A 26,448-nucleotide genomic window follows, 5' to 3' on the forward strand; every position below is an offset into this window, starting at 1 on the left:
GTTTAAAATGTTGTGACATGAGAATCGATTTTTAAAGAATTTGTCTTTAAAGATTTTAAAGTTTAACCACTACCATAGTCCTAACCAAAATGGCACTAACTCAAGCACATTTGTACTCAGATTTTCACAAAAATTCAGTTTCTGAGCAGTAAGCACACAGGCTGCTGAAGTGTATAACATTTAGGTGCCTGTTCAGTATGTATTGCAATTCTTAAGAATTGCAATTCCGTAAGTACTACAATGCAATAATATGATTTATTGTGATTTTTCATTGCTTTTTTTAACACTAGACCAGTGTCCAAGAGTTGAATACTACATTTCTAGAGACTATTTATCATTGGCCACATTTACAAAAGCAATGGACATCATATTTTTATGATTTATTTCAAGAGCATCATATAGCATATTTGGCAAAATGCTGTTTGAACTAAACTACTGTTAAATTATCCTTGTAAAACATATAAAATAGGTAAATAAAATGTCAGATCGAATGCATTATACATTCACTGTTTCACAGTTGTGAATCTTGTGTCGTCTTGCACTCCGTGACTCACATGAGAGATCAGTTTCAGCAGAGTTCTGGTTCAGGGCACATTGTAAACAAACCTTGTGATGTATGGACAACAAGACAACATCAGGGCACAACAGAAGTTCATCACAGGTGCTACACCTCCTCTAGATAACACTCTCAACTTGGGAGAAGGTGCCATCATCATACTCGCCCGTGAAGTTGCTGGATCAACGCCATCCACATTAGACCTGTTCAAAATGTCAAATATTACAAAATCTTTTTGGCCACATGCTGTTCTTGTTCCACTAATAAAATAAAAGATCTGTGCCAAATTTTATTGTAATCGGACATTGTTTAGGGGTCCCCCACAAAGCAACAATTTTCCCCAAACAAGCAAAAAAGGGAGATGACTTCCAGTAATGTTCTCCTCTGGGTGACCAATCAACCACCACTTTTTGCGATTAGAAGCCATCACATGTCCCTGTAAAAGAAAAATAATGGCATCAGAGTCTTCTCCCGTTAGAGTGATGTTGCCTTGCCAGCGGAGGGAGAGGAAAATGTGTCATTCTGGGGGACCGCTAAATCTTATCTGATTGAGTTTAATTTGGTCTGCACCTATAAATCCCCAAGTGGGACAAAAACAACATGTGGCCCGAAGTCTCTCGCAACTTTTATTATTTCACTATATAACACGAACAGCCCTAATCCACCTCCTCGCTCACCATTGTTTAAAGTACCGAATAGGGGTGAAATAATTAACCGATATGAATCTAAAATTCAGTTTTCAATTCAGTTTATTATATAGTGCCAAATCACAGCAAGCTGCCCCAGCATGGGTATTTGGTCTTTGTAGATAAAACATGCAATCAACTGTATTGCCTTCTCTTACCATTTTCACCATTGGTACTGTTTGTGTGGCTTACTCCCTGTGTAGCTCTGGATGGAAAGTAAATCCCTTTGAATCCTCCCTGGTTTCACTCAGAGTTGCCACAACAGATCTGCATCACAGGTTTCACGTGGATTGGAGTGGATACGGGTGGCTTTGAACCACGACCCTTCTGCCCTGGAGAAATATGAATACCACCACCTTCTCTGTTTATGTCTGGATGGTATTCAGTTGCAAAGCTGTGATGTAACGCGTCATGTGATAAATCTCTTTCCGGACCCAAACAAACTACGCACGTGGGTTTCTCTACAGCGATGGCTGAGCTGGTCACTTTGTTTACATTGAAAAAATGTTGTGTGTGGGCCACCAGAAGAGGAGGTACTGCTGGCCCACCACCAGTGGGCGCCCTGCCTGAAGTGCGGGCTTCAGGCACGAGAGGGCGCTGCCGCCATGGACACAGCCGGGGGTGACAGCTGTCACTCATTACCTCTTGACAGCTGTCACCCATCTACTCAACGTCCTCTCACTCCATAAAGACCAGACGTCATCTCCACATCTCCATATCGTACTTCATTGGAGGTAAAACTCTCAGCCGTTGCTTTTGTCTTTTCTGACAAGTGTTTGTTACACAGTGTTTGCAGTCAGTTCCGTGAGTGCTCGCAGCCGGAGGCTGAGTGTGAGAGACGTGGAGAGCTGACGTCTTCGCTCCCCACGCTATTCTGTGATAAGTACTCTCAACTGCTGCACGTACTTGTTTTCTGAGTGAGAGGTGGAGGTGGCATTCCCCCCGTTGTTGTTACTGGGTGTACACACACCCACACTTGACTGTCTTTGTTCTCGCCAGCAGTACCAGATCCGACAGTCGGGGACGGTGATCACCTGGGAATTCGGGACTTGCCGGCTCCAGTATTCACCAGGTTCGGTGGCGGCGGAAATCGTGTGGTTCCGGCTCTTCTCAGGACAGACGTCTTCTATCCTCGAGCCTGCCCACACGTCACCTTTGTGGATTGACTGTAATCATATTCTGTGATTGTCTGTATGTTTGTTGTGCTCCTTCACAACATTAAATTGTTAATTTTTGGCTCATCTATTGACCGTTCATTTGCGCCCCCTGTTGTGGGTCTGTGTCACTACACTTTCACAACACAAAATTCTGTTTTTGCGCACCAGAACGGGTTAAAAAGGGCTTGAATTTGTTTGATTCTGGTTGGGTGATGTCTGTAAATGTTACAAATGGTACAGGATGCTGGCTGCCATTAAACACCACAGAAGAAGAGAGGGTGCTTAAGCTTATATCACAGAAGCGCATTTTGAGATTGGAGCGCATTTCTGCCTTCACAAAATGCCTCAAGAAACCACAAAAAATGCATAAAAGGACTTACTTTACTCATAATTGTTGTCAGTCTGGCTAAATTGTCGGACTCTGACCCACTGATTAGGCAGCGAATTTTGTTTTTCACAGCAGAGCATGCGCAAGGGTGCATTTGTTTAATAACACAGGACTGCGTGTTTCTGCATTCACAAAATACCAAAAAGAGTGCATAAAAGTACTTACTTTTGTCATATTTGTTGTCAGTCTGGGTAAATAGTCAGAACAATCTCATTTCCTCAGCGGCGCACTTGCGAGATAAAAACAAACGTGTTTTCATCATGGTAAGTGGTCAGAGCTGTTATCTCCGACCACCAGTTAGCTCTGGCACAATGTGAACCAAATAACAAATAATTTATAGATTCTTAATGATACCCGTTCCACTTGCAATCGCTGATCAAAATTAAATACTTTTGCGAAGGTGACATTAACATGTCTAATATAGTCGTGTTTATTTACCCGATCAGCTGCAGCCATCTACTTTTTTCTTTTCCATTAGTCGGAAACCTTTAGATAGTGGTGGGTACAATTCAGCTAATCTGATAACAGATAATTAACAAAGCTAATGTTTTTGCTAGCGGATTAGCTTTTCAGATCAGTTTTAAAACATCATCGGACCAATTATCTTCTGATAAATTTAGTTCCGATAACTTTCAGTCCAATAACATTTTTTTGCTGGTAAAGTGAACAAAGTTTAACGGTCAAAAACATTTGTAAACCCTAAAATCAAACAGTTTAGTCTGTCTGTTTGTAGCAGACTGTCACTTGTTGATGATGTCATCATTAAGCGCAAAACTTGAATGGCCGGTCGACGTAGGGAGCATTGTGGGTTGTGTAGTTCAGGTTCACTTTGGACGTTACAGTGAGTGAGTCCATTCGACACAAAAACAGAATGGACTAATTTTAACATTATTTATTTTATTTCTTTGTGGCTGTAATATAATTGCCAAGACTCGGTGGGGGAGAGGAGCTCTCACAGTGCAGCTGTATACAGAGGGAGGGACTTTTCTTCATGTTTAGACACTGTTTTGGATTTTTTTTTATCATTAGTGTTATGATGTGTTTTTATTCTTGTATTCTTTTTTTCTGTTTTTATTATGTTGTGTGAAGCGCCTTGAGAGGATTTCATCGTGAATTGGCGCTATATAAATTAATATATTTGAATTTGAATTTTTGAATTTTTTTTTTAAAGGACGCTTTATGTGGATTATTTATTCAGATGAATCCCACTGACACTAACAGGTAAGAATTTATATTTACTACGTGTCTTTTACTCTGCCGATCAATACATTAACCCTCTGGGGCCAACGCCGTCGTATACGATGGCTAAGACCAAGCTTTACTATATTATAAATAACTTTTGAATGATATGAGATAGAAACTTACTCTTTTTTTTTTTTGCTGAAAAGCTAACTCCGCGGACTTTCAAGCCAGCCATTGGCCATCTTTGTACTCCTCATAGAAGCTGTGTGATGACATGCGCAATGTGAGTGTCCAATTGGTTCACCGTCACATGGTTTTCCAAAATCCAATCGTAGGGCAGATTTACCTCACGTGAAAAGCCAAAGATCGTTTTTAGGAGTGATATGTTACTAGTTGGCCAGTTTGAATAGCCCCCTGGCTGCTCCAGTGAGTACATACTATTAGTACATACGCACCCTTACCAAAAAATAGTACTGATAAGTATATAAAAAGTAAACTAGAAGTATACTTGAAATATACTTGCATATACTACTTTTTGGTAAGGGCAGTGTGCCCTGCGCCATTATGCACAGCGATCAGTGAATGCAGGAGCACACGGAGAGCCTCTGATGACAATCTCACATGCTCAAACAAAGAGTGTGTAATTATCAGGATTGCTCCACTAGTTTGCATGTGAATGTTACTGGATAACTTGTTATGTGTCGGACGCAGCTCGGAGAACCAACCAGCGTTTGAAGGACCCAGTATGAAATAAGCAGAGCACGGTTCAAAGGCTAACTGAATTTAATACATAACAGTGATAATATAATAACAAAAAGGTGCGGCCTGGCGTGGTGCGCTCCCAGCAGCGCTAACGGTCCGGAGCCAGAAGCTGTTTCGGACCCAAGGACCCCGCTGACACCCCCCAGGTGGCCGCAACAACCGAGTCTGTGAAAGAAGGAACCATTATGTGAGTCCACACTCTACACACAGAACACTTAAAGGTGTACAAACAGCAAACACCTCCTGGCTTGATTACTGATCAGCTTCCCAACCTGCAGGCATGAAACATCCAGTTCCCAAAACTCCACTGCAGTGAAAGCTGATACATGACTAACAAACAGCTCAATACAATAAGGTGTGAGGGACACCACATTTACTGACTGTATAACTGTTAGTCACAAAATCTAACGTACCTCAGGAAGTGTGCTGACGAGCGTGAGACCTCACCCCCTCCTCTTTCACAGACTGTGCATCAAACCTGGACGTTCTCAGCATCCGCTGCTGATGAGATGGCTCCCGAGACGACGATCTCACCCGTCTGGTCACAAGGTCGAGTCTCTGGCAAATACACACTGTGCACTCCAGTCTTAAATGCCAACATGTTCCAATCCATCCAGATGCACCACAGCTGTGAGTCCTGACGAGTCGCAGGTGATCAGGGTGAGGTCCTGACAGCCTCAGCAACACAGCCACTCAGTCCCAAATGCACGCCACCTGGGAGGAAAACCAAAAGACAGAAACAAACCGGCAGCCAGGCCCCCCCAGCCATATAACAGTACCCCACCCTCACGGGAAGCCTCCCGGCGACCACACACACCTGGCCCAGGAGAAACACCCCCCCTCCAGGGACCATGGCTGGAAACCGTGTCTGCGTTCATCCTCCAACAGACTGGTTGAACTGGCTGCATCTTTGCCCTTGTTTCTGACAGTCTCGTAGCACAGGTGTGGCCAGGAGTTCCTACACCTGTGCGGTCAGCCTTTATCCAAACATGTGTAATTAGTCATAAAACAAAACACAAACAACCAAAACACCCCCCCCCTCCCCAGGGGACCGTCCCATCAAACCCCAGGGAAGGGGAGAAAGGAAAAACAACCCAAACCCAAGCCTACAAACAAAAATGCCAAAATACCCCCCCCCCCCCCCCCCAGAGGACCGTTCCATCAAACCCCAGGGAAGGGGAGAAAAGAAAAACCCAAACTTCAGCTCACAAACAAAAATGCTACAACACCCCCCCCTCCTCCCCCCCAAACGACATGTAGGGACCAACACCCCCCAGAGGGCCTCCCGCCAGCTCCAGGAGTAATAACCACGACCGAGGTCCCTCTGGGACCCAACGTCACCCACGGGGACTACCAGCGCCTCCCAGAGGACCACTCGTCAACCCCAGGAGACGCCTCCCCTCATGACCAATGGACCCAGCCCCGGCCGTCCATGGCTAGATGGGCCTACAGCCCTTTCCCCCCCAGAGGACACCACAGTCAAACCCTGAGGGCAGAAACTGGGGGGGGGGAACAAAAAGATACCCCAAACCCCCCCCTCCCCTCCCGGGTGCAGAGGCTACCTGGGAAACGCCCAGCACAACCCAACTGCACCCCTCCAGCAATGCCGACACCACGGCACACCCGGCTGGAGTCAGAGGAGAAGAGAGGGCATAACAAAAAACAAAAAGAGAAAAAACAACCCAAGTGCCACCCCATCACCCCCCAGGGGACCGTTCCATCTAACCCTGGGGAAGTGAAACAAAAAAAAAATAAAAGGAAAAACAAACAGACCAACACACAGTTGTTTGGGTCCCCTTTTTTTTTTTTTTTTTTTTTTTTGTCTTGTTTTGTTCGTTTTCAGACAGGCTGCAGGGTCACAACCCCAGACAAATAGTGGAAAACAAAAAATAAAATCCCACACAAAAACCAACTCAAACAACACCCACACAAAATGAACTAACACAAAACAAATCAGTGAGTTATACCGTCAAGCTCAACCAAATGGAACACACCTGTTCCTACTCAAGAGCTTGACGGTAACGTGATTCAGTCACCACAAGGGGGAGCCAGAGTGCTAAAAACAAAAAAAAAACCCTTTGGCGACAGAAAAAACAAACGAGCTGCTTTTATGTGCGCAGCTGAGTGCAACACACAACCAAAATGTGCTCAACTAAATAACGCCGGAGCTGAAACAACAGACGCAGTAGTTACCTTTGTCCGGGGAAACGGGGCTACGACTGTAACACAGGAAGCCCAGCGACCCGTGCTAACAGAGCTCCGCCGTGCGCGTGAACCCATTACAAACGCACTCTTGCAGCTCCCGTTTAAACCTCTTATCCGGTCGGAGTGTGACGCGAAGCCGTCGCCAGTCACACTCCACCACGACCCACGGATAAGGCACAATACAGGAACACGGCTGCAAGAGAGCACAAATCAGTATCCAGTAATGGGTTCTCAAACACGCACCTTCCGGGCGGAGAGCCCCGCAACTGATCCGGATAACCACTGAACGTCTGCTGCCGCCTTCCCGGCGCGTTACCGTCTCTGCTACCTCTGGGTCCGTGATGTTTGGCCAGAGACTACTGTTATGTGTCGGACGCAGCTCGGAGAACCGACCAGCGTTTGAAGGACCCAGTATGAAATAAGCAGAGCACGGTTCAAAGGCTAACTGAATTTAATACATAACAGTGATAATATAATAACAAAAAGGTGCGGCCTGGCGTGGTGCGCTCCCAGCAGCGCTAACGGTCCGGAGCCAGAAGCTGTTTCGGACCCAAGGACCCCGCCGACACCCCCCAGGTGGCCGCAACAACCGAGTCTGTGAAAGAAGGAACCATTATGTGAGTCCACACTCTACACACAGAACACTTAAAGGTGTACAAACAGCAAACACCTCCTGGCTTGATTACTGATCAGCTTCCCAACCTGCAGGCATGGAACATCCAGTTCACAAAACTCCACTGCAGTGGAAGCTGATACATGACTAACAAACAGCTCAATACAATAAGGTGTGAGGGACACCACATTTACTGACTGTATAACTGTTAGTCACAAAATCTAACGTACCTCAGGAAGTGTGCTGACGAGCGTGAGACCTCACCCCCTCCTCTTTCACAGACTGTGCATCAAACCTGGACGTTCTCAGCATCCGCTGCTGATGAGATGGCTCCCGAGACGACGATCTCACCCGTCTGGTCACAAGGTCGAGTCTCTGGCAAATACACACTGTGCACTCCAGTCTTAAATGCCAACATGTTCCAATCCATCCAGATGCACCACAGCTGTGAGTCCTGACGAGTCGCAGGTGATCAGGGTGAGGTCCTGACAGCCTCAGCAACACAGCCACTCAGTCCCAAATGCACGCCACCTGGGAGGAAAACCAAAAGACAGAAACAAACCGGCAGCCAGGCCCCCCCAGCCATATAACATAACTGTTGCTTTTGCTGCGTAAAACACTGTTTACCATATCAATGGACAACAAAACACATAGACCATTTTGTATATATTGTTCAAAATGTGCATTTGTGTTTATTGCTTGAATCTTTTTGTTGTTCAGTCTTTCACACAAGACCTCAAATAACCTTTATAAAGTGTCAAAATAGTTCTTTATTATAGTTTGCTGTAAGTAAGTAAGTAAGTAAACTTTATTTATATAGCGCTTTTCACAGACAGGGGTCACAAAGCGCTTTACAAGGTAAAACAATAAAAATATACAGTAAAACACTCAGTACTAAAAGATTATTGGCCATGAAAAGCCTGTTTAAAAAGTAGAGTCTTTAGTTGCTTTTTGAACATCTCAACAGAGTCCAGGGATCGCAGGGACAGAGGGAGTTCGTTCCAGAGACGAGGCGCTACGGCTTTAAAAGATCGGTCTCCTCGAGTTTTAAAGGAGGTTCGAGGAACCATCAACAGGTTCTGACCTAAAGATCTGAGGCTGCGGGCTGAGGTGTAAGGCTGAATCAAGTCAGCAATGTAATCAGGAGCCTGACCATGTAGTGCTCTGAAAGTCAAAACCAAGATTTTAAAATTAATTCTGGAGGCAACAGGGAGCCAGTTTAGGGATTCCAAGATAGGCGTGATGTGGGTTCTCCTGTTGGTGCGGGTCAGAAGCCTCGCAGCAGAGTTCTGGACATACTGCAACCGATTTATCTCCTTCTTACCCAGGCAAGTGAACAGGCTGTTGCAATAGTCCAACTGCATGGAGACAAAGGCATGGATGATTTCCTCTAATTCTTTCTGTGACACCAATTGTTTAAGTTTGGCGATATTTCGCAGGTGAAAAAAGCAATTCTTCACAAGCTTGCTTGCGTGCTGAGCAAGAGACATTCCTTCATCAAAAATAACGCCAAGGTTTCTAAGGCTTGTTTTTGCTGTTAAGCCCAAGTCACCAAGGAGGCTCCTGATAACAGGAATAGCACTGTCAGGGGCAACTGTGTGTTTTGAATAAATGTGTGTGGAAAATTATTTTTCGCTTTATTTTTGATTGTAAACCTTTATTACACTTATAAAACACAACAGAAACATATATATTTTGAAAGCACAGGTTGTCCTGAAAAAAAGAGACATAAAACTTGATTGTGGGATACAGGGAGAGCTGTTAACAGCAATAATAAAACATTTATGCCAGGCGAGTGAACTGTCCAAAAAATACCCTCGGACCCCAGAGGGTTAATGGACGTAATTCGGTTGTTTGATCCGTAGGGTTGAAAGCATGTGAAAAAAGCAGCAGCTTTTAGCTCATAATGACGGTGTATCTAATACCGAGATAAACTGTGACTTCTAATACTGTGTTTTTACCGCTTTTGAAGATGATGACAGTGTTTGGGGTTTTATTTTTTTATTCATTCATTATCGTGCATTCTTACGTGTTTGTGATCCTTAATTTACCCAGCAGCGAAAAGTGAAGTGAAAATGGTTTATCAGAAGCTGACAGTGAAATCTGATGTAGCCGCGTCAATACTAAATGTAATTGTGTTACTCGATCATCTCGCAATAAAGATAAATTTTTATTGATAAAGATAAGATAAAGCTAAATAATTATATAAATAGTAATATAATATAATATAAATAATTATATAAATAAATTATAAAGATACATTTTTTAGCAGTTTATCGGTTTAGTGTCATGAAAGATAACTTTTCAGTTATCGGATTGATGTTTATTGAAGCTAACTTTTTGGTTAGCTGTGCCCACCACTGACTATAGAAAGACAATCTGGTGAAGTTTCAGGTCGATTGGTGCACATGGGCAAACAACACTGTGGCATTCCTTCACTGTTTACACTGTGCCGCCAGAACCAACGAGTGCAGAGAAAAACACGTATTGTCTTTGTTTGGGTCCGGAAGGAGATTCATCATGTAACGCATTACGTCAGACTTTGCAACGGAATTCATACAAAACCATACCTCCACATGACGCAGTGTCATGCCAATGTAGTCATGTCTAAATATACGTGACACTTAGGTGTCTCTTAATGAGTATGTACATGTCAGGTTTACTGATCCGTGCAACTGACACTGGTGGACATATACACACCACACAACCACAACTCTTCAAAAAAGTCAGTTGGGGCCCCAGTTTGACCAGGGGCAGTCCTGGTCCTATTTTCAGTCTTTGGTATGCCTCTTCAGAAATCCTTGGACCATTCCATGTTTTCATTTCTTCTGTGTTACTAGTGTTCGCCAGCGCTGCTTGGAGGAGGCAGAAAAGGCGACGCCAGAGAGCAACAGGAAGATCAGCACGTTTATCGGCACCTTCATGCTTTGCTTTGCTCCCTACGTGATCACGAGGTGAGAGTGTACACTGTCACATGTGCGACCTGTGGTGTTTCTGATATCTCCCAAACCTCCCAACCCTGCCATCACCTCCCACACCCGCTCTGCCTACTCCAGTCAGGAGATGAGATTGGCTGACCTTGTGATAACTAACACACTGTACCTCTATACTCCACTGTTACTGCTATATTTCCAGTATTTTTCTTACAGTCAGGTCCATAAATGATTGGACAGAGACACAGTTTTTGTAATCTCTGTACACCACCACAATGAAGCTGAAATTAAATAATTCTAGATGATCTTGCAATTTAACCTTACCAGCTTTTCGGTATTATGGCCCTTTGTATACGTACATAGTGTGTTGAATTTCAGAGCCCATAAGTAATTGGACAAACCAAAATAAAATTATTGAAAGCATTACTTTTATGACGTTTTCTTGAGCGACAGCAGGAGATGAACAATGACCATTTCCAAGTCACTGAATGTGTCTTCAACTTAATATAGACTTGATTGGGACGGCACAGTGGATGAATGATTAGGACTGTCATCTTACAGCAAGAAGGTTGTGGAATTGCTTCCCACCTGGCCCTTTCTGTGTGCAGTTTGCATGTTCTTCCCATGTTTGCATGACTTCCCTCCAGGTGTTCCACCTTTCTCACACTTGTTTGTCTATACGAGGGCTGTCAATAAAGTAATGGTCCTTTTTATTTTTTTCAAAAAACTATACGGATTTCATTCATATGTTTTTACGTCAGACATGCTTGAACCCTCGTGCGCATGCGTGAGTTTTTCCACGCCTGTCGGTGACGTCATTCGCCTGAGAGCACTCCTTGTGGGAGGAGTCATCCAGCCCCTCATCAGAATTCCTTTGTCTGAGAAGTTGCTGAGAGACTGGCGCGTTGTTTGATCAAAATTTTTCTAAACCTGTGAGACACATCGAAGTGGACACGGTTCGAAAATTAAGCTGGTTTCAGTGAAAATTTTAACGGCTGATGAGAGATTTGAGGTGATTCTGTCGCTTTAAGGACTTTTCACGGTGCGAGACGTCGTGCAGCGCTCTCAGGCGGCGTCATCAGCCTGTTCAAGCTGAAAACCTCCACATTTCAGGCTCTATTGATCCAGGACGTCGTGAGAGAACAGAGAAGTTTCAGAAGAAGTCGGTTTCAGCATTTTATCCGGATATTCCACTGTTAAAGGAGAGTTTTTTAATGAAAGACGTGCGGACGGATCCGCGCGTCGGGACGCAGCCGACGCGGCGCGGCGGCACAGGAAAAACACCTCCGTGTTGATAACCATTTGTAAAATCCAGGCGGCTTTGATGGCTTTCAGTGGAGTGAGTATATGAGAAACTGTTAGCAGGCAGGACATGTTCCAACTTGTCCTTAAGGCTTTCAACAGAGGGTGTTTTTCCTGTGGCGGAGCGTCGCGACCCGTCGCCGCACGTCTTTCATTAAAAAAATCTCCTTTAACAGTGGAATATCCGGATAAAATGCTGAAACCGACTTCTTCTGAAACTTCTCTGTTCTCTCACGACGTCCTGGATCAATAGAGCCTGAAATGTGGAGGTTTTCAGCTTGAACAGACTGATGACGCCGGCTGAGAGCGCTGTGCGACGTCTCGCACCGTGAAAAGTCCTTAAAGCGACAGTCTCACCTCCAAAATCTCTCATCAGCCGTTAAAATTTTCACTGAAAAACCAGCTTAATTTTTCGAAACCGTGTCCACTGCGATGTGTCTCACAGGTTTAGAAAAAATTTTGATCAAACAATGCGCCAGTCTCATCAGCAACTTCTCAGACAAAGGAATTCCGACGAGGGTCTGACGACTCCTCCCACAAGGAGTGCTCACAGGCGAATGACGTCACCAACAGGCGTGGAAAAACTCACGCATGCGCACGAGGGTTCAAGCATGTCTGACGTAAAAACATATGAATGAAATCCATATAGTTTTTGAAAAAAATAAAAAGGGCCGTTACTTTATTGACAGCCCTCGTATGTGGCTTTGCGATAGACTGGCGTCCTGTCCAGGGTGTACCCTGCCTTAAGCCCTATGACTACTGGGTGATCCTTGACTGGAGTAAGTGGGTAAAGGAAATTAATGAATATCCTGGTTTGGAAATGACTGAAGTCTAGAATCGCCAAATTACAAAAGTTACAACCTTGCAAATCAGCCATGGTAAAGATTGACTTCTGAAGTTGGGCCCTCATCCTAATAACACAGGATGGCTTTCACTGACTTTACTAGGTATAAAAAGTTTATATACACTCATCTTGAATATGAATTCATTTAAAAGATTTCTTTGAAGTGTTCCTTTCTAAGTCAAAATGACTATAAATCATCATACATCTTTTAAAAAGTGTGTTTGTGTGTGTATATATATATATATATATATATATATATATATATATATATGGAAAACCACCTACCAAATTCGAGTCTCCTTGCCATTTGGTGGCGAGTTAATTCGCCCTGAGACTGAATTTTGTATGGAAAGAGATGCAAGTCAGCCTTTAGGATGCCTTGCACAGAACTTGACGATTTGTGTTTTCTGAATTAGGGTCAACTGCAGCATTTTTCCTAGCCTTTAATATCTTGCAGAAAAAACTTTAGGGTTCCTGAAATGAGAAAAACACCATTATTTCCCAGTAAAACCATTTCCTGGTATTCATATTTCAGAGTACTTTTGGGTACATTTTTTAAAACACCCTATATATGAATGCAAAGGCATTCACACAGACACTGGGAGAACTTGCAAACTGCACAGGGCATTGGTACTGGGCAAGTATGAGCTTGAACCCATGGCCTTTTTGCTCTGTGTTGAAAATGCTAACTACTGTGCCAACAGGGTGGCACAAACTAGTCAATCGTAACCAGTTGATGTCACAGTTTTTCAGTGATTTTTTTTTTTATTCTTTGTACTCTTCCCATTTTAGTGTGCAAAGCAGCATGATTGTGAGACAGTGGCAACACGGTCAGAGAAGGATAGTTATTCATCAATCATGACACCAGTGTTTCTTGCCACTCTAGTTGAAGGGGAAGAGAGGCAATATTTATGTTGATATTGTGATGCAGAGATTCTTTGGCTAGGCAGATCAGTAGTTCAGTTTTTGAAAGATTTAGTTGAAGGTGATATTCCTTCATCCATGAGGCTATATCTGAGAGACCTTTCCAGATACATGTTGATACCATGTGGTATTCTGGCAGGAATGACATATAGAGTTAGGTATCATCTGCATAGAGGTGATATGAGAGGCAATGACATGTGGACCACTGCCCCAGCCATGGTATATTAAATGAATGTCCAAGGAGATGGGTTTCACCCCAAGAATGTGCTTTGCCCAGTATGCCCATGATTGAGAGTACAGATGAATACATTGGCTAACCATATGAAAAGTAAAATTAGTCAGGTAGGTGCGGTACAGAAGAAGGGGGTGGTGGCCAAGTAGTTAGTGTACTTGTACAATTTATATTTCTATTACATACAGTATTTTATGATGGCACAATTACCAAGTGGTTAGTGCACTTGGTTTCAATGCGGAAGGTTCCTGGTTCAAACCCCACCCCTGCCATTTCTCCATGTAATGTGGAGTTGTGTCAGGAAGGGTGTCTGGTGTAAATCTAAGTCGGATCTACTGTGCTGACCCTGAGTGAAAAACAGGGGAGCAGCTGAAGGGACTTACTTACTAGGTTCAGTACACAAGACTGAGTTGCTGTTCTTGCAGTTTTTAAAGCTTCCGTCACAGATAGTGGAGCTGTTTCAGTGGAGTGGACACTTTTAACGCTTGTTTGATATGGATCATGAAGGTCATTCTGTGAGAGCAAGTTGAGAGCTGTTTGAAAACCACCCTTTCAATAGCTTTAGATAGGAATGAGTGATGTGAGACTGACTGATAGTTTTCAACCCAAGTAAGATTGAGAGAAAGCTTTTTAAGCAGAGGTGTTATCGGGCTATTTTAAAAATGGTTGGAATTGTGCCAAAAGCCAGAGAAATATTTATCACGTGTGATTGATGGGGGGATGGCATGAGATATGGCTTGAAGAAGAATGGTATGTGTCTGGAGTTAAAATTCCTCACTCTCAGAGAGAGGAGATAATTCCAGAAGTAAAAAGTAAGTTGTATATATGCTTCGGGCCTGTTGGTGCCGATGCTTATCTCTGGATTCCGTGCCATTACGTGAACGAGAGTCTGCAACTCCCCCTGGGCGGGACGCCAGTCACACACAGGTTACTTCCCCAGCCGAGGCTGGTACCCATTTACAGCTGTTTTGACTATGGATTTGGTTTTGATTATTCATGTATCTCTTCTTCTTTGAGGTCCGTTTTCGCTGTATTCTCATCCGTGGTTGTCTTTTACAACCCCTGGCAAAAATTATGGAATCACCGGCCTCGGAGGATTTTCATTCAGTTGTTTAATTGTTTAGTTGTTTCTGGCTTTAAGAAACACTATAAGAAATCAGGAAAAAAAATTGTGGCAGTCAGTAACGGTTACTTTTTTAGACCAAGCAGAGGGAAAAAAATATGGAATCACTCAATTCTGAGGAAAAAATTATGGAATCATGAAAAACAAAAGAACGCTCCAACACATCACTAGTATTTTGTTGCACCACCTCTGGCTTTTATAACAGCTTGCAGTCTCTGAGGCATGGACTTAATGAGTGACAAACAGTACTCTTCATCAATCTGGCTCCAACTTTCTCTGATTGCTGTTGCCAGATCAGCTTTGCAGGTTGGAGCCTTGTCATGGACCATTTTCTTCATTTTCCATTTTCTTTGACCCTGTGTGTCTTTTTGCAAGGAATGTTTTCACAGTTTTTGCTTGAAAAATGATTTCATCATCCCCAAACATCCTTTCAATTGATGGGATAAGAATAGTGTCCAAAATATCAACGTAAACTTGTGCATTTATTGATGATGTAATGACAGCCATCTCCCCAGTGCCTTTACCTAACATGCAGCCCCATATCATCAATGACTGTGGAAATTTACATATTCTCTTCAGGCAGTCATCTTTATAAGTCTCATTGGAACGGCACCAAACAAAAGTTCCAACATCATCACCTTGCCCAATGCAGATTCGAGATCACTGAATATGACTTTCATCCAGTCATCCACAGTCCACGATTGCTTTTCCTTAGCCCATTGTAACCTTGTTTTTTTCTGTTTAGGTGTTATTGATGGCTTTCGTTTAGTTTTTCTGTATGTAAATCCCATTTCCTTTAGGCGGTTTCTTACAGTTCGGTTACAGACGTTGACTCCAGTTTCCTCCCATTCGTTCCTCATTTGTTTTGTTGTGCATTTTCGATTTTTGAGACATATTGCTTTAAGTTTTCTATCTTGACGCTTTGATGTCTTCCTTGGTCTACCAGTATGTTTGCCTTTAACAACCTTCCCATGTTGTTTGTATTTGGTCCAGAGTTTAGACACAGCTGACTGTGAACAACCAACATCTTTTGCAACATTGCGTGATGATTTACCCTCTTTTAAGAGTTTGATAAGAGTTTGATAATCCTCTCCTTTGTTTCAATTGACATCTCTCGTGTTGGAGCCATGATTCATGTCAGTCCACTTGGTGCAACAGCTCTCCAAGGTGTGATCACTCCTTTTTAGATGCAGACTAACGAGCAGATCTGATTTGATGCAGGTGTTAGTTTTGGGGATGAAAATTTACAGTGTGATTCCATAATTTATTCCTTAGAATTGAGTGAGTCCATATTTTTTTCCCTCTGCTTGGTCTAAAAAAGTAACCGTTACTGACTGCCACAATTATTTTTCCTGATTTATTATAGTGTTTCTTAAAGCCAGAAAGTTGCCATTTGAAATGACTTTAGTTTTGTGTCATGTCTGTGATCTGCTTTTTTTCTACAAAATTAAACAACTGAATGAACATCCTCCGAGGCCGGTGATTCCATAATTATTGCCAGGGGTTGTATTTTATGTGTGGATTTTGTTATAGTCTGTGGTTTCGGTTGTTTATTGTTAGTATTGATCTACTCACCGTTTGCTGTTCTGTGTTCATGATCTTCAGTTATTGTCTGTTTAGTTATTCCTCTGTGAGTGTTTCTGTTATTACATCCGCCAAGGACGTAATAAAATCATCAGTATTTATTTGTCTGTCTGTCTGTTAGCAGGATTACGTCAAAATTACTGAATGGATTTTGACGAAATTTTCACCACAGATAGATATTAGTCCACAGAAGAACCCTTTAAATTGAGTAGGTGATCTGGATTTGAATCTGGATTCTGGATCAAGATTCACTTTATACAGGCTTTGAAGGATTACTTTTAGCAGGATTACATCAAAACTACCTGACAGATTTTGACAAAATTTTCAACACAGATACATATTAGGCCATGGAAGAATCCATTACATTTTGGAGGTGATGTGGATCCAGATTCTGGATCAAGATTCATTTTATATAGGTTTTGAAGGATTACAGCAAAACTACTTCACAGATTCTCACCAAATTTGCACCACAGATAGATATTAGGGAATGTAAGACTAGACTGAATTTTGGAGGTGATCCGGATCTGGATTCTGGATCAAAATTTCCCTTTATATAGGCTTTGAGTGATTGTGTCACTGTCCATACTACTGCTTGAACTGTAGCATGGTCCAAGCAGAGGGTCACCCGTTTGAGTCTGGTCTGCTTGAGGTTTCTTCCTCAGAGGGAGTTTTTCCTTACTACTGTTGCTCTGGGTTTTGGTAAGGTTAGACATTACTTGTGTGAAGCGCCTTGAGGCAATCTTGTTGTGATTTGGCGCTATATAAATGAAAATAAATTGAAATAAATTGAATCTCTCACCAAATTTGCACCACAGATAGATATTAGGGCATGGAAAACTCCACTGAATTTTGGAGGTGATCTGTATTCAGATCCAGATTCTGAATGAAGTTTCCCCTTAATATAGGCTTTCAAGGATTTCTTCAAAACTACGAGGGCTGTCAATAAAGTATAGGTCCTTTTAATTTTTTTCAAAAACTATATGGATTTCATTCATATATTTTTACGTCAGGCATGCTTGAACCATCGTGCGCATGCGTGAGTTTTTCCACGCCTGTCGGTGACGTCATTCGCCTGTGAGCACTCCTTGTGGGAGGAGTCGTCCAGCCCCTCGTCGGAATTCCTTTGTCTGAGAAGTTGCTGAGAGACTGGCGCTTTGTTTGATCAAAATTTTTTCTAAACCTGTGAGGCACATCGAAGTGGACACGGTTCGAAAAATTAAGCTGGTTTTCGGTGAAAATTTTAACGGCTGATGAGAGATTTTGAGGTGATACTGTCGCTTTAAGGACTTCGCACGGTGCGAGACGTCGCGCAGCACTCTCAGGCGCCGTCGTCAGCCTGTTTCAAGCTGAAAACCTCCACATTTTAGGCTCTATTGATCCAGGACGTCGTGAGAGAACAGAGAAGTTTCAGAAGAAGTCGGTTTCAGCATTTTATCCGGATATTCCACTGTTAAAGGAGATTTTTTTAATGAAAGACGTGCGGACGGGTCCGCGCGTCGGGACGCAGCTGGCGCGGTGCGGCGGCACAGGAAAAACACCTCCGTGTTGATAACCATTTGTAAAATCGAGGCGGCTTTTGATGGCTTTCAGTGGAGTGAGTATATGAGAAATTGTTTAACAGCTGGGCATGTTCCAACTTGTCCTTAAGGCTTCCAACAGAGGTGTTTTTCCTGTGGCGGAGCGTCGCGGCAGCTGCGAGCCGACGCTGCAATCCGTCCGCACGTCTTTCATTAAAAAAAAATCTCCTTTAACAGTGGAATATCCGGATAAAATGCTGAAACCGACTTCTTCTGAAACTTCTCTGTTCTCTCACGACGTCCTGGATCAATAGAGCCTGAAATGTGGAGGTTTTCAGCTTGAAACAGGCTGACGACGGCTCCTGGGAGCTCTGCACGACGTCTCGCTCCGTGGGAAGTCCTTAAAGCGACAGTATCACCTCAAAATCTCTCATCAGCCGTTAAAATTTTCACCGAAAACCAGCTTCATTTTTCGAACCGTGTCCACTTCGATGTGTCTCACAGGTTTAGAAAAAATTTTGATCAAACAAAGCGCCAGTCTCTCAGCAACTTCTCAGACAAAGGAATTCCGACGAGGAGCTGGACGACTCCTCCCACAAGGAGTGCTCACAGGCGAATGACGTCACCGACAGGTGTGGAAAAACTCACGCATACGCACGAGGGTTCAAGCATGTCTGACATAAAAACATATGAATGAAATCCATATAGTTTTTGAAAAAAATAAAAAGGACCTATACTTTATTGACAGCCCTCGTACTTCACAGATTCTCACCAAATTTTCACCACAGATTGATATTAGGGCATGGAATATTCCACTGAATTTTGGAGGTGATCTGGATTGGTAGACATCAGAAATCTCTGATTGTTCTTGTTTCACATGCACCTGTTAGTTCCTCCTTACATTTTCCCCTGCACACCTGTTTGTCACTGTTAGTCTTTTTTAAGCTACTCCTATTGGTCTTTCCTTTGCTGGTTGATTACGTTTGCCTTTGTCTCCTGTCACATGTCTGTCTGTCATCACCTGATTATTCAGTTTCATAAGTGTTACTTCCCACTGTGGGTTTTTACAGTTGTTTTTTCTTACCTCATTGTTTGTTTATTCATCCAGTCATTTGTGGTGTGTTTGGTATGTTGTCACGTGGGATTGCCTACTCACCTCTATCACATTAGAATATTAAACACCTTGGTTTTTGCCCTCACCTCCTTGTCCTGACTGTCCTGCATCTTGCGGTCCTATTTTGACTCAGCCTAGCTGAATCTGTAACAAATGTAGATTAAGTGTCTTGTCCAAGGATGCAGACAGCATTAGCAAGATTTAAACCCAGGTTTACATATTGGCAGGCCATCTTCTTATCCACTCAGCTACCTGCTCTACAATTCCAGCAGTGATGTGCCAAAAATGAGACAAGACAGAGAGGTATATGCAGAAGGATTGCTGCATGTTTGGTTATTTGTTACACCCTTGACTGAAAGAGACAGAGAAGGCCATGTAGGTTGAAGTCAGGTTGAGACTGAACTCATAGAATTGGCTGCTGATGGCCACCGCTGTTTCAGTGAAGAATGTACATACATAGTCTCTGACTCTAAAAAGATGACTGGAAGGACCACACTGGCAAGGAAAAGGCTTAAAGCCAGCTTTATGTGGTACAACTGACATGCTACAAGCAGGACATGGCCATGGTCATAGCCACGCACCACATGTGCACACACAGAGTGAGTTAACATGTGATCTGAATATCAGATTGTGGTCTTGTTGTTCAGCAGATGAAAGGGATGACACCAGAGCAGTGGTTTCCCCCTGCAGTGCAAAACAGCAGCAGCAAGTTCCATACACAGCCAGTGTCCCGAAAAGATGATCTACCCATTGAGAAAATATCCAACACGCAACTGCGACTGTGATAGATCACAGAGGTCAAGACCTCTGGACCACATTAGAAATTGACAAATGATTGATAGCTGCTTTGGAAAAAGACGAGATTACAAGCTTAATAATTTCATAAAGTGTAGTAGGGCACCTATGGATTTGCCGTGAACAACGTAAGTTTAGCACAAAATATTCAGTTACACACACAGACTGAAACCTGGGTGAGTTAATTTCCAATTATATGACATTACATTATTCTGTGTTATTTATGTACAAAAGATATGTTTTATGAGCCGTTTAGTGACGAGTATTACTGTAAAGCATACCCACCTCGTACATCATCCACGATTAATTGACCTCGACTTGACTTTCACGGCATAACTGGAGGCTTAAAAAAACATCTGAACTTGTGCAACCCCTACGGAACCACGACGGTCTCAGTATATTACAGTAAGAGCTCCTCCGCTGCTGTTATGCTGCTCAATTATCAGTTTTGTTCTTGACTGTGTGGTCAGTGTTGTCTCCCAGCCACTCGAAGGTCAGTGTTATTGTGGTCAGAGTAATCTCAGAGTGCAAGAGGATCAGTGTTTTTTTTCAAAAACAGGATACGGTGTAAATAGAACAGATGTGCTCCACCAAAATCCCTGTTGAAGAACGAGAGGCAAAGCAATATTTGATGGTACTCTCTGTCCCTTTTTTTTTTTGCTGTGTCCTTGGTTTGGTACTGCATTAAATAATGAGCAATGTTAATTAGTTCGTATAAATTAAAACTGCAGATGAAACTCAGCCTCAAGCGAACACACACTGTGGAAACAGGAAAGAAGTAGCACACATTGTTTCACTTCAACCACATTTTGTATTGGTGCTATGATTAATTTTAATTTAGAAAGTCAATCTTTGATTTAACATTACATAACTGGAAGGGCACTCGGTGAGTGCATGCTGCCATCCCCCAAGGCCCCTCAGTCCCCTTTAAGTAAACTCAAAACCAAATTCCAATCACTGATTAGAATTTTTGTCTGAAAATACATTGTTTTGTCCACCAGTAATTATCACTATTTGAATTAGTCTAATTATGTAATTACATGCTTTTTAATTAATTAAATAATTGACCAACAAATCCATTAGTTGTTAGGTCCATAAAATGTCAGGAGATGTTGGAAAATATCAATCAGTGTTTTTCCAGAGACTAAGATGATGCCTTCATATGTCCTTTTGTCCACAACCCACAGATACTAAGCCTGCTGCCAGATTCCAGTAAAGAAATAAGTATTACTAGTGCGTTGCCCGTGGGGATCCATGGGCTCTAGATTTGGTAGTGTTTACAAAATAGGTAGGGTGGTAATAAATTATGCAAGGTTTCGGTAAGTTGAAAAGTTGACATACAACTGAAGAGCAAAAAGGCCAAAGGCAGTTTCTGGTTATGTTGCTTTGATTAATATCAAGTTGTCATATTCAAGACAATCCAAAAAAATATTAACTTGTCATTACAAAAACTGAATGACAGTTATTGACAGCAGTCAAAAACATTTATGACATTGACATAATGTTTATGACACGTTCATGACTATGTCATGTAACAGTTATGACAGTGTTATGTCACTATTTTGACGATACTTTTTAAGTAAAGTGTTACCAAAGTTTCTATAGTGAGTTGGAATGGTGTGTGATTCCAGAATGTTTTCAGAAACGTAAACTTTAGACCTAAACCATTTTTAGAGGAAGAACTCAAACCTTCTATTTCTTGTTAATTACGTAATATTTTAATGTTAATTTACTGTCTTCATATATATAAATTGTGTTGGTTCTTGTTATCATATACACTTTAATAATAATAATAATACTAATACTAATAATAATAATAATAATTATTATTATTATTACAACATTACATTGAACTTACTAAATAAAATCATATAGATGTTTTACCACCCCCTGCTGGTATGGTGCATGAGTCCAGAATGTAATTGTCAACGTCCATTGTTCAGTGTTGTTATACAAATAATGACTGTTTATGAGTTCAATGGTACGAATATTTCATGAGGTGAAAGCTGGAACATACCATTCAACGAGGTAAAGCTGAGTTGAATGGTATGTTCCAGCTTCACCAAATTAAATATTCATTCCATTGAAAGAATGTAAAAACATTCATTATTTGTTTTATATAATGGCTAAAATAGATCCTTGTCATTTGATATTTTATTAATTTATAAACAACAGAAAAGGGACTTACATTTTGGTGTCCAACTGCTGCTGAAGTCCAAAATGTGACATGTAGTCCAGTGATGCTGTGCACTGACTTTGGACTTCCATTAAAAAAAAGAAGACTTTGTGTAGTTCCTCAGTCCAGCCAAAAATCACGTCACCTTTTCAGCTTTTCATCTGAACAGTTCTTCATGTATCCAGACAGCTTACAGTGGAGTTGATTTTGTGTGTGTGTGTGTGTGTGTGTGTGTGTATGTGTGTGTGTGTGTGAGTGTGCACGTGCACGCTAATGTGTGTGGGCACGTGCGTGTATGTGTGTAGGTCTGTGTGTGTGTGTGTGTGTGTGTGTGTGTGTGTGTGTGTGTGCAGAGTGCAATGGTACCAAAAGTATGGAACCAAATTTGCACTCTAAATGGAAACAAATTGCACTCTAAATGCAATGCAACACAAATGGGATGAATAATCCATGTCATGTGACATACAAAGAACCAATCAAATGACAAGGATCCACTCAGCTGTTATATAATAGCTAATATCCTTAGTTTCTCCAAAAATATTAGTCCTATCAACATTCTGTTTTGGCTGTGTTCATCCTTGACCCAAAATACATAAACATACCAAATGGCAAATGTCAGCTCTCCCCAGTTTGTCCGTGATTGAAGCTAAACACATACACTCATGTATACAGGCACACAGAGGCCACTTGGCTTTAATATATAGATTTAACATTTTGGAGCTGAAATAATGGAAGTTGGATTATTTTTAAATGACTCAACATGATTCAGTGATTATCTAAATAGCTGTTGATTATTTTTATATTTAATTTAGAATCAGTTGATTGTAACCAAATAGTAATAAAAATATATAAAAATTGTTGCAGCTCTACTTAGGATGTCTGTGTCTTTTCCAGCACATTGACTTGGTCTGTCTCTCTCTTATACCACACTCTTTATGCAGGATTGTGGAGTTATTTCCAGCGGTGCCTATCAACCCTCACTGGGGAATTGTCTCCAAGTGTTTAGCTTACAGCAAGGCAGCCTGTGATCCCTTCGTGTATTCTCTGCTCCGAAACCAGTACAGAAAGACATGCACTGATATCATCAACAGACTGCTGAAACGTAGCTCCTTAAATGCTTCGGTGCGCGGGCAAGAGAACCAAGTAAACACCATTCCGATGCCAGAGTGAAAATGCACAGAATCCCGACACGCTCTCCGAGAGCAGGTCTGAAAAATGTCAAGACATCCCGAAGCTGACTTGATGAAGAAGCGGAGACATATTGGTTGCTGTCCACGTCTGCTTGAATTTTTTTCAGGCATAGCAACAAAGTCACTTTCGACAAATGTCAGCATCGGAATATAACTGTGCTGCCATGGTATGCCCGTATCAGCAGACCAGTGCAAGAGAACCTGTTCCTGTGTGGATAAGAAGCAATGGCAGATTTCACATCCTCCTGAAGAGACAGATCTGCTCACCTTAGAACAATGGAGTTAAGTGACAAGCGTAGCTTTGTCTGATGTGTCTTACTTTCATTTTGCTGTGTTTTTATCTTGCATTTCTCCAGTATGCATCCTTACCATTGTTGGAAAATGCTGGGCAAACTTCTGTTTGAGAGGAAAGATTTATGTACTTAAAATGTAGCACTGAAAACTACCTTCACCAACAGCTGACAAGAAAACCAACGACCCTGTTGTTCTGAATATAAGGTGATCCTGATTGCAAGACAACCCCCAACTCCACTTTTTCTAGACATATTGTAGGAAAGAATACTTTTGAAGACCAAATCTTCTAAAAGATATAAAGACAATGCTTTTATTTGAAAATAATTCAAATAAAAGCACATTATATAGGCAGCTTCTGAGTTCCTTCTTTCATCAACATACTGACACACTTCTGCTTTTAGGACCACAGTAAGCTTTTGTGGATGTTGTTTCTTTTTTTTACGATGGTGTTTTTGGGCGCGCTATCTTCAAAAATTGCATTCTGCCATGCTGGATGTAATTAATGTTCATGGCTGCTTGAGAGCTGTTTGATGACTCTACTGCATTCATCACCATGAGCACAAAATTTATATTAAAATTTATTCTCCTTTGCTTTATCAGTTTTTGAGGCACCATCTTTTCAGGACAATCACTATGTTCCTCAGATATTGAGCACCCTAAGCTAGCCAGAGTGTTAGGATGCTTCAGGTCTGTGGGCCACACCTATATAACATGTAATTGTCAACAGCTATTGTGGGATGTATATAACATGTACAAACTCTACTCCCCCCACTCCCCCCCACTCCCCCCACCTGCCCCCCACCCCCAAATACAAGACAAACCCCCATATTTAGAACTTTTTAAATGCCAACTTATATTCAGAACAATATGGTATTATGGTATAAATATGGTCAAATGGTTTACCAGCTGTAAAACAAACAGAATGTGCCACTGCGCAGCCTCTTAAACAATTGTAGTACATTGAACCTTAATTGAATTAGAAGGGCAGCAACATGCATGTGGGTTTTTTGTGTTTCATATGTTGTTGTAGGAGGCACCAACCTGGCCGAGCAGACCTTTATTGGGTAAAAATTGTACTCTTTTGCTCTCATGAGAGCCGTGAGCCCCTGAGGACGTCAAGACAAGTGGAGCATGATGGATTGTTCTGGTCTGGGATTATAATCACAAAGTGGAGTAAACCAATGAGACAGCATCATGCTTCCTCAAACTTGTGGGCATGATTGATGTAAAAAGACAAAAAGATGTCATTCCTTAATTTTCCTCTGCAGGCCAATTGTTTGTTAAAAAACTGCATCATGTCTAAGCAGATCATATGTGCAGTTTCTGCTTTTAGCTTATAAATGTCTAACGCAGTGGTTGGGTTTAAAGATGAATCTTAGCCGTCACGGCATAACTGCTAAGGAAACCATAAATCATAACAAACACAATCTGTTTGCAAAAGAGCTCCTCCATGAAACATTCTTTTGAAAACTCAAAGTTGCACAGCAAAATAATGGCATCTTTCCTGTTAGATCACAACTCAAAGGTTATTGGGGGTTTTATGTTATTTATAGTTTTACAGCTTTAATTTTTGATTTAGTAATAGAGTATTAAATCTCAGCACTGACGTTCATCTCTCTGGGTCTTCGGCCTTTGAGATCAAGAGGTGCCTGGGACAAACTCACGGAGTCGTGAGGTGTAGCTTAATGAGTTATGAAGTGTCTGGCGCTGTTGATACTTTTGCAGGATAAGGAAGGTCCTTTAGGGTCCTGATGCTTCCTGTCTTATTATACAGTTGTCAGATTTGGATGCTTTTCTCACCTTGTCTGTATATATAGCTTCAGTATGAGTCACAACTGGCTCACACTGTTAGGAATATGTACAATTTTAATATTGCTGCATTCCTTCATAAATTAAGGGGAGGTGGTCTAGTAGTTTAGCGTTGGGCTTGAGACCAGAGGATCCTCGGCTCAAACCCCATCCTGTCCGGAAAATCACTAACGGCCCTTGGGCAAGGTCCTTAATCTCCTAATTGCTCCTGGTGTGTAGTGAGCGCCTTGCATGGCAGCACCCTGACATCGGTGTGTGTGTGTTTGTGTGAATGGGTGAATGTGAGGCATAATTGTAAAGCGCTTTGAGCATCTGTTGCAGATGGAAAAGCGCTATATAAATGCAGTCCATTTACCATTTAAGGGGAGAACACATAGACAACTATTAGACACACAATCACAGTAATATTAACAGAGACAGTGATGGCGACGGTGACAGATGACGTCAAAATCAGTCAAAATCAACAATGTGGATGATAACGACAACAATCTGGTAACACAAACAGAAATTATTCACAAAAAAAGAATCAGAGTGAAGATGAACATGTGATCAGGGAGGTGTTAATGTTGATCGCTGCAAAAATAGTCTGTTATGTTTTGTTGTAGAAGACGTTCCATGGATGATTTCCCCAGCTCCATCACTCCGCCCTGTCACTTGCACATCTCAGTGCCTTTTTTTTTTAATGTCACTCATCCAGTTCCTTCTCAGCCTCCCTTGACCCCTGTTTCCTGGAATTTGGCCACATGTAATTGTGTGTGCCAATGTCCCCGGTTGACTTGTAATGTGTCAGAAATATTTCAGATTTCTTTCTTTGGCAATACTGAGTAAAGGAGTTTGTTTCCCAGGACATTTTCCCACTTGTACTGTGACCGATTAATTTGTTCGCTTATCTCTCTATCGGATGACAAACAGTCTCCTGAAACATTTCATCTCAAAAGCCTTAATATTCATGTATTATCTTCTTGTAGGTCCATTCTTCAGAACTATACAACAGTACCGAAATAACTACCAACCTTATCAGCCTCAGCTTCACATGGAAATTAGACGAGAGAACTTTTTCAT

General features: G+C 42.0%; 1 protein-coding gene and 1 long non-coding RNA gene across 2 annotated transcripts in view; one reads left to right on the forward strand and one right to left on the reverse strand.

Moving 5' to 3' along the window:
- Window positions 1-23,694, forward strand: part of LOC117531183 (G-protein coupled receptor 26-like) — a 48,513-nt gene extending 24,819 nt beyond the window's left edge. Inside the window, exons 2-3 of the mRNA XM_034194226.1 lie at window positions 10,390-10,503; window positions 23,035-23,694. Coding sequence (XP_034050117.1) covers window positions 10,390-10,503; window positions 23,035-23,263 — 343 coding nt within the window. The 3' untranslated portion in view covers window positions 23,264-23,694. The remainder of the gene's footprint in view (window positions 1-10,389; window positions 10,504-23,034) is intronic.
- LOC117531185 lies at window positions 23,614-24,830 on the reverse strand. The gene is made up of 2 exons (XR_004566548.1): window positions 24,380-24,830; window positions 23,614-24,348 (listed from the first exon to the last, which is right to left on the reverse strand). It is a non-coding gene; the product is annotated as an uncharacterized LOC117531185 (long non-coding RNA).
- Between the last annotated feature and the right edge of the window lie 1,618 nt (window positions 24,831-26,448).

Source organism: Thalassophryne amazonica, chromosome 18 (genome assembly GCF_902500255.1).
Source record: "Thalassophryne amazonica chromosome 18, fThaAma1.1, whole genome shotgun sequence".
In the NCBI taxonomy this organism is placed as follows: domain Eukaryota; kingdom Metazoa; phylum Chordata; class Actinopteri; order Batrachoidiformes; family Batrachoididae; genus Thalassophryne; species Thalassophryne amazonica.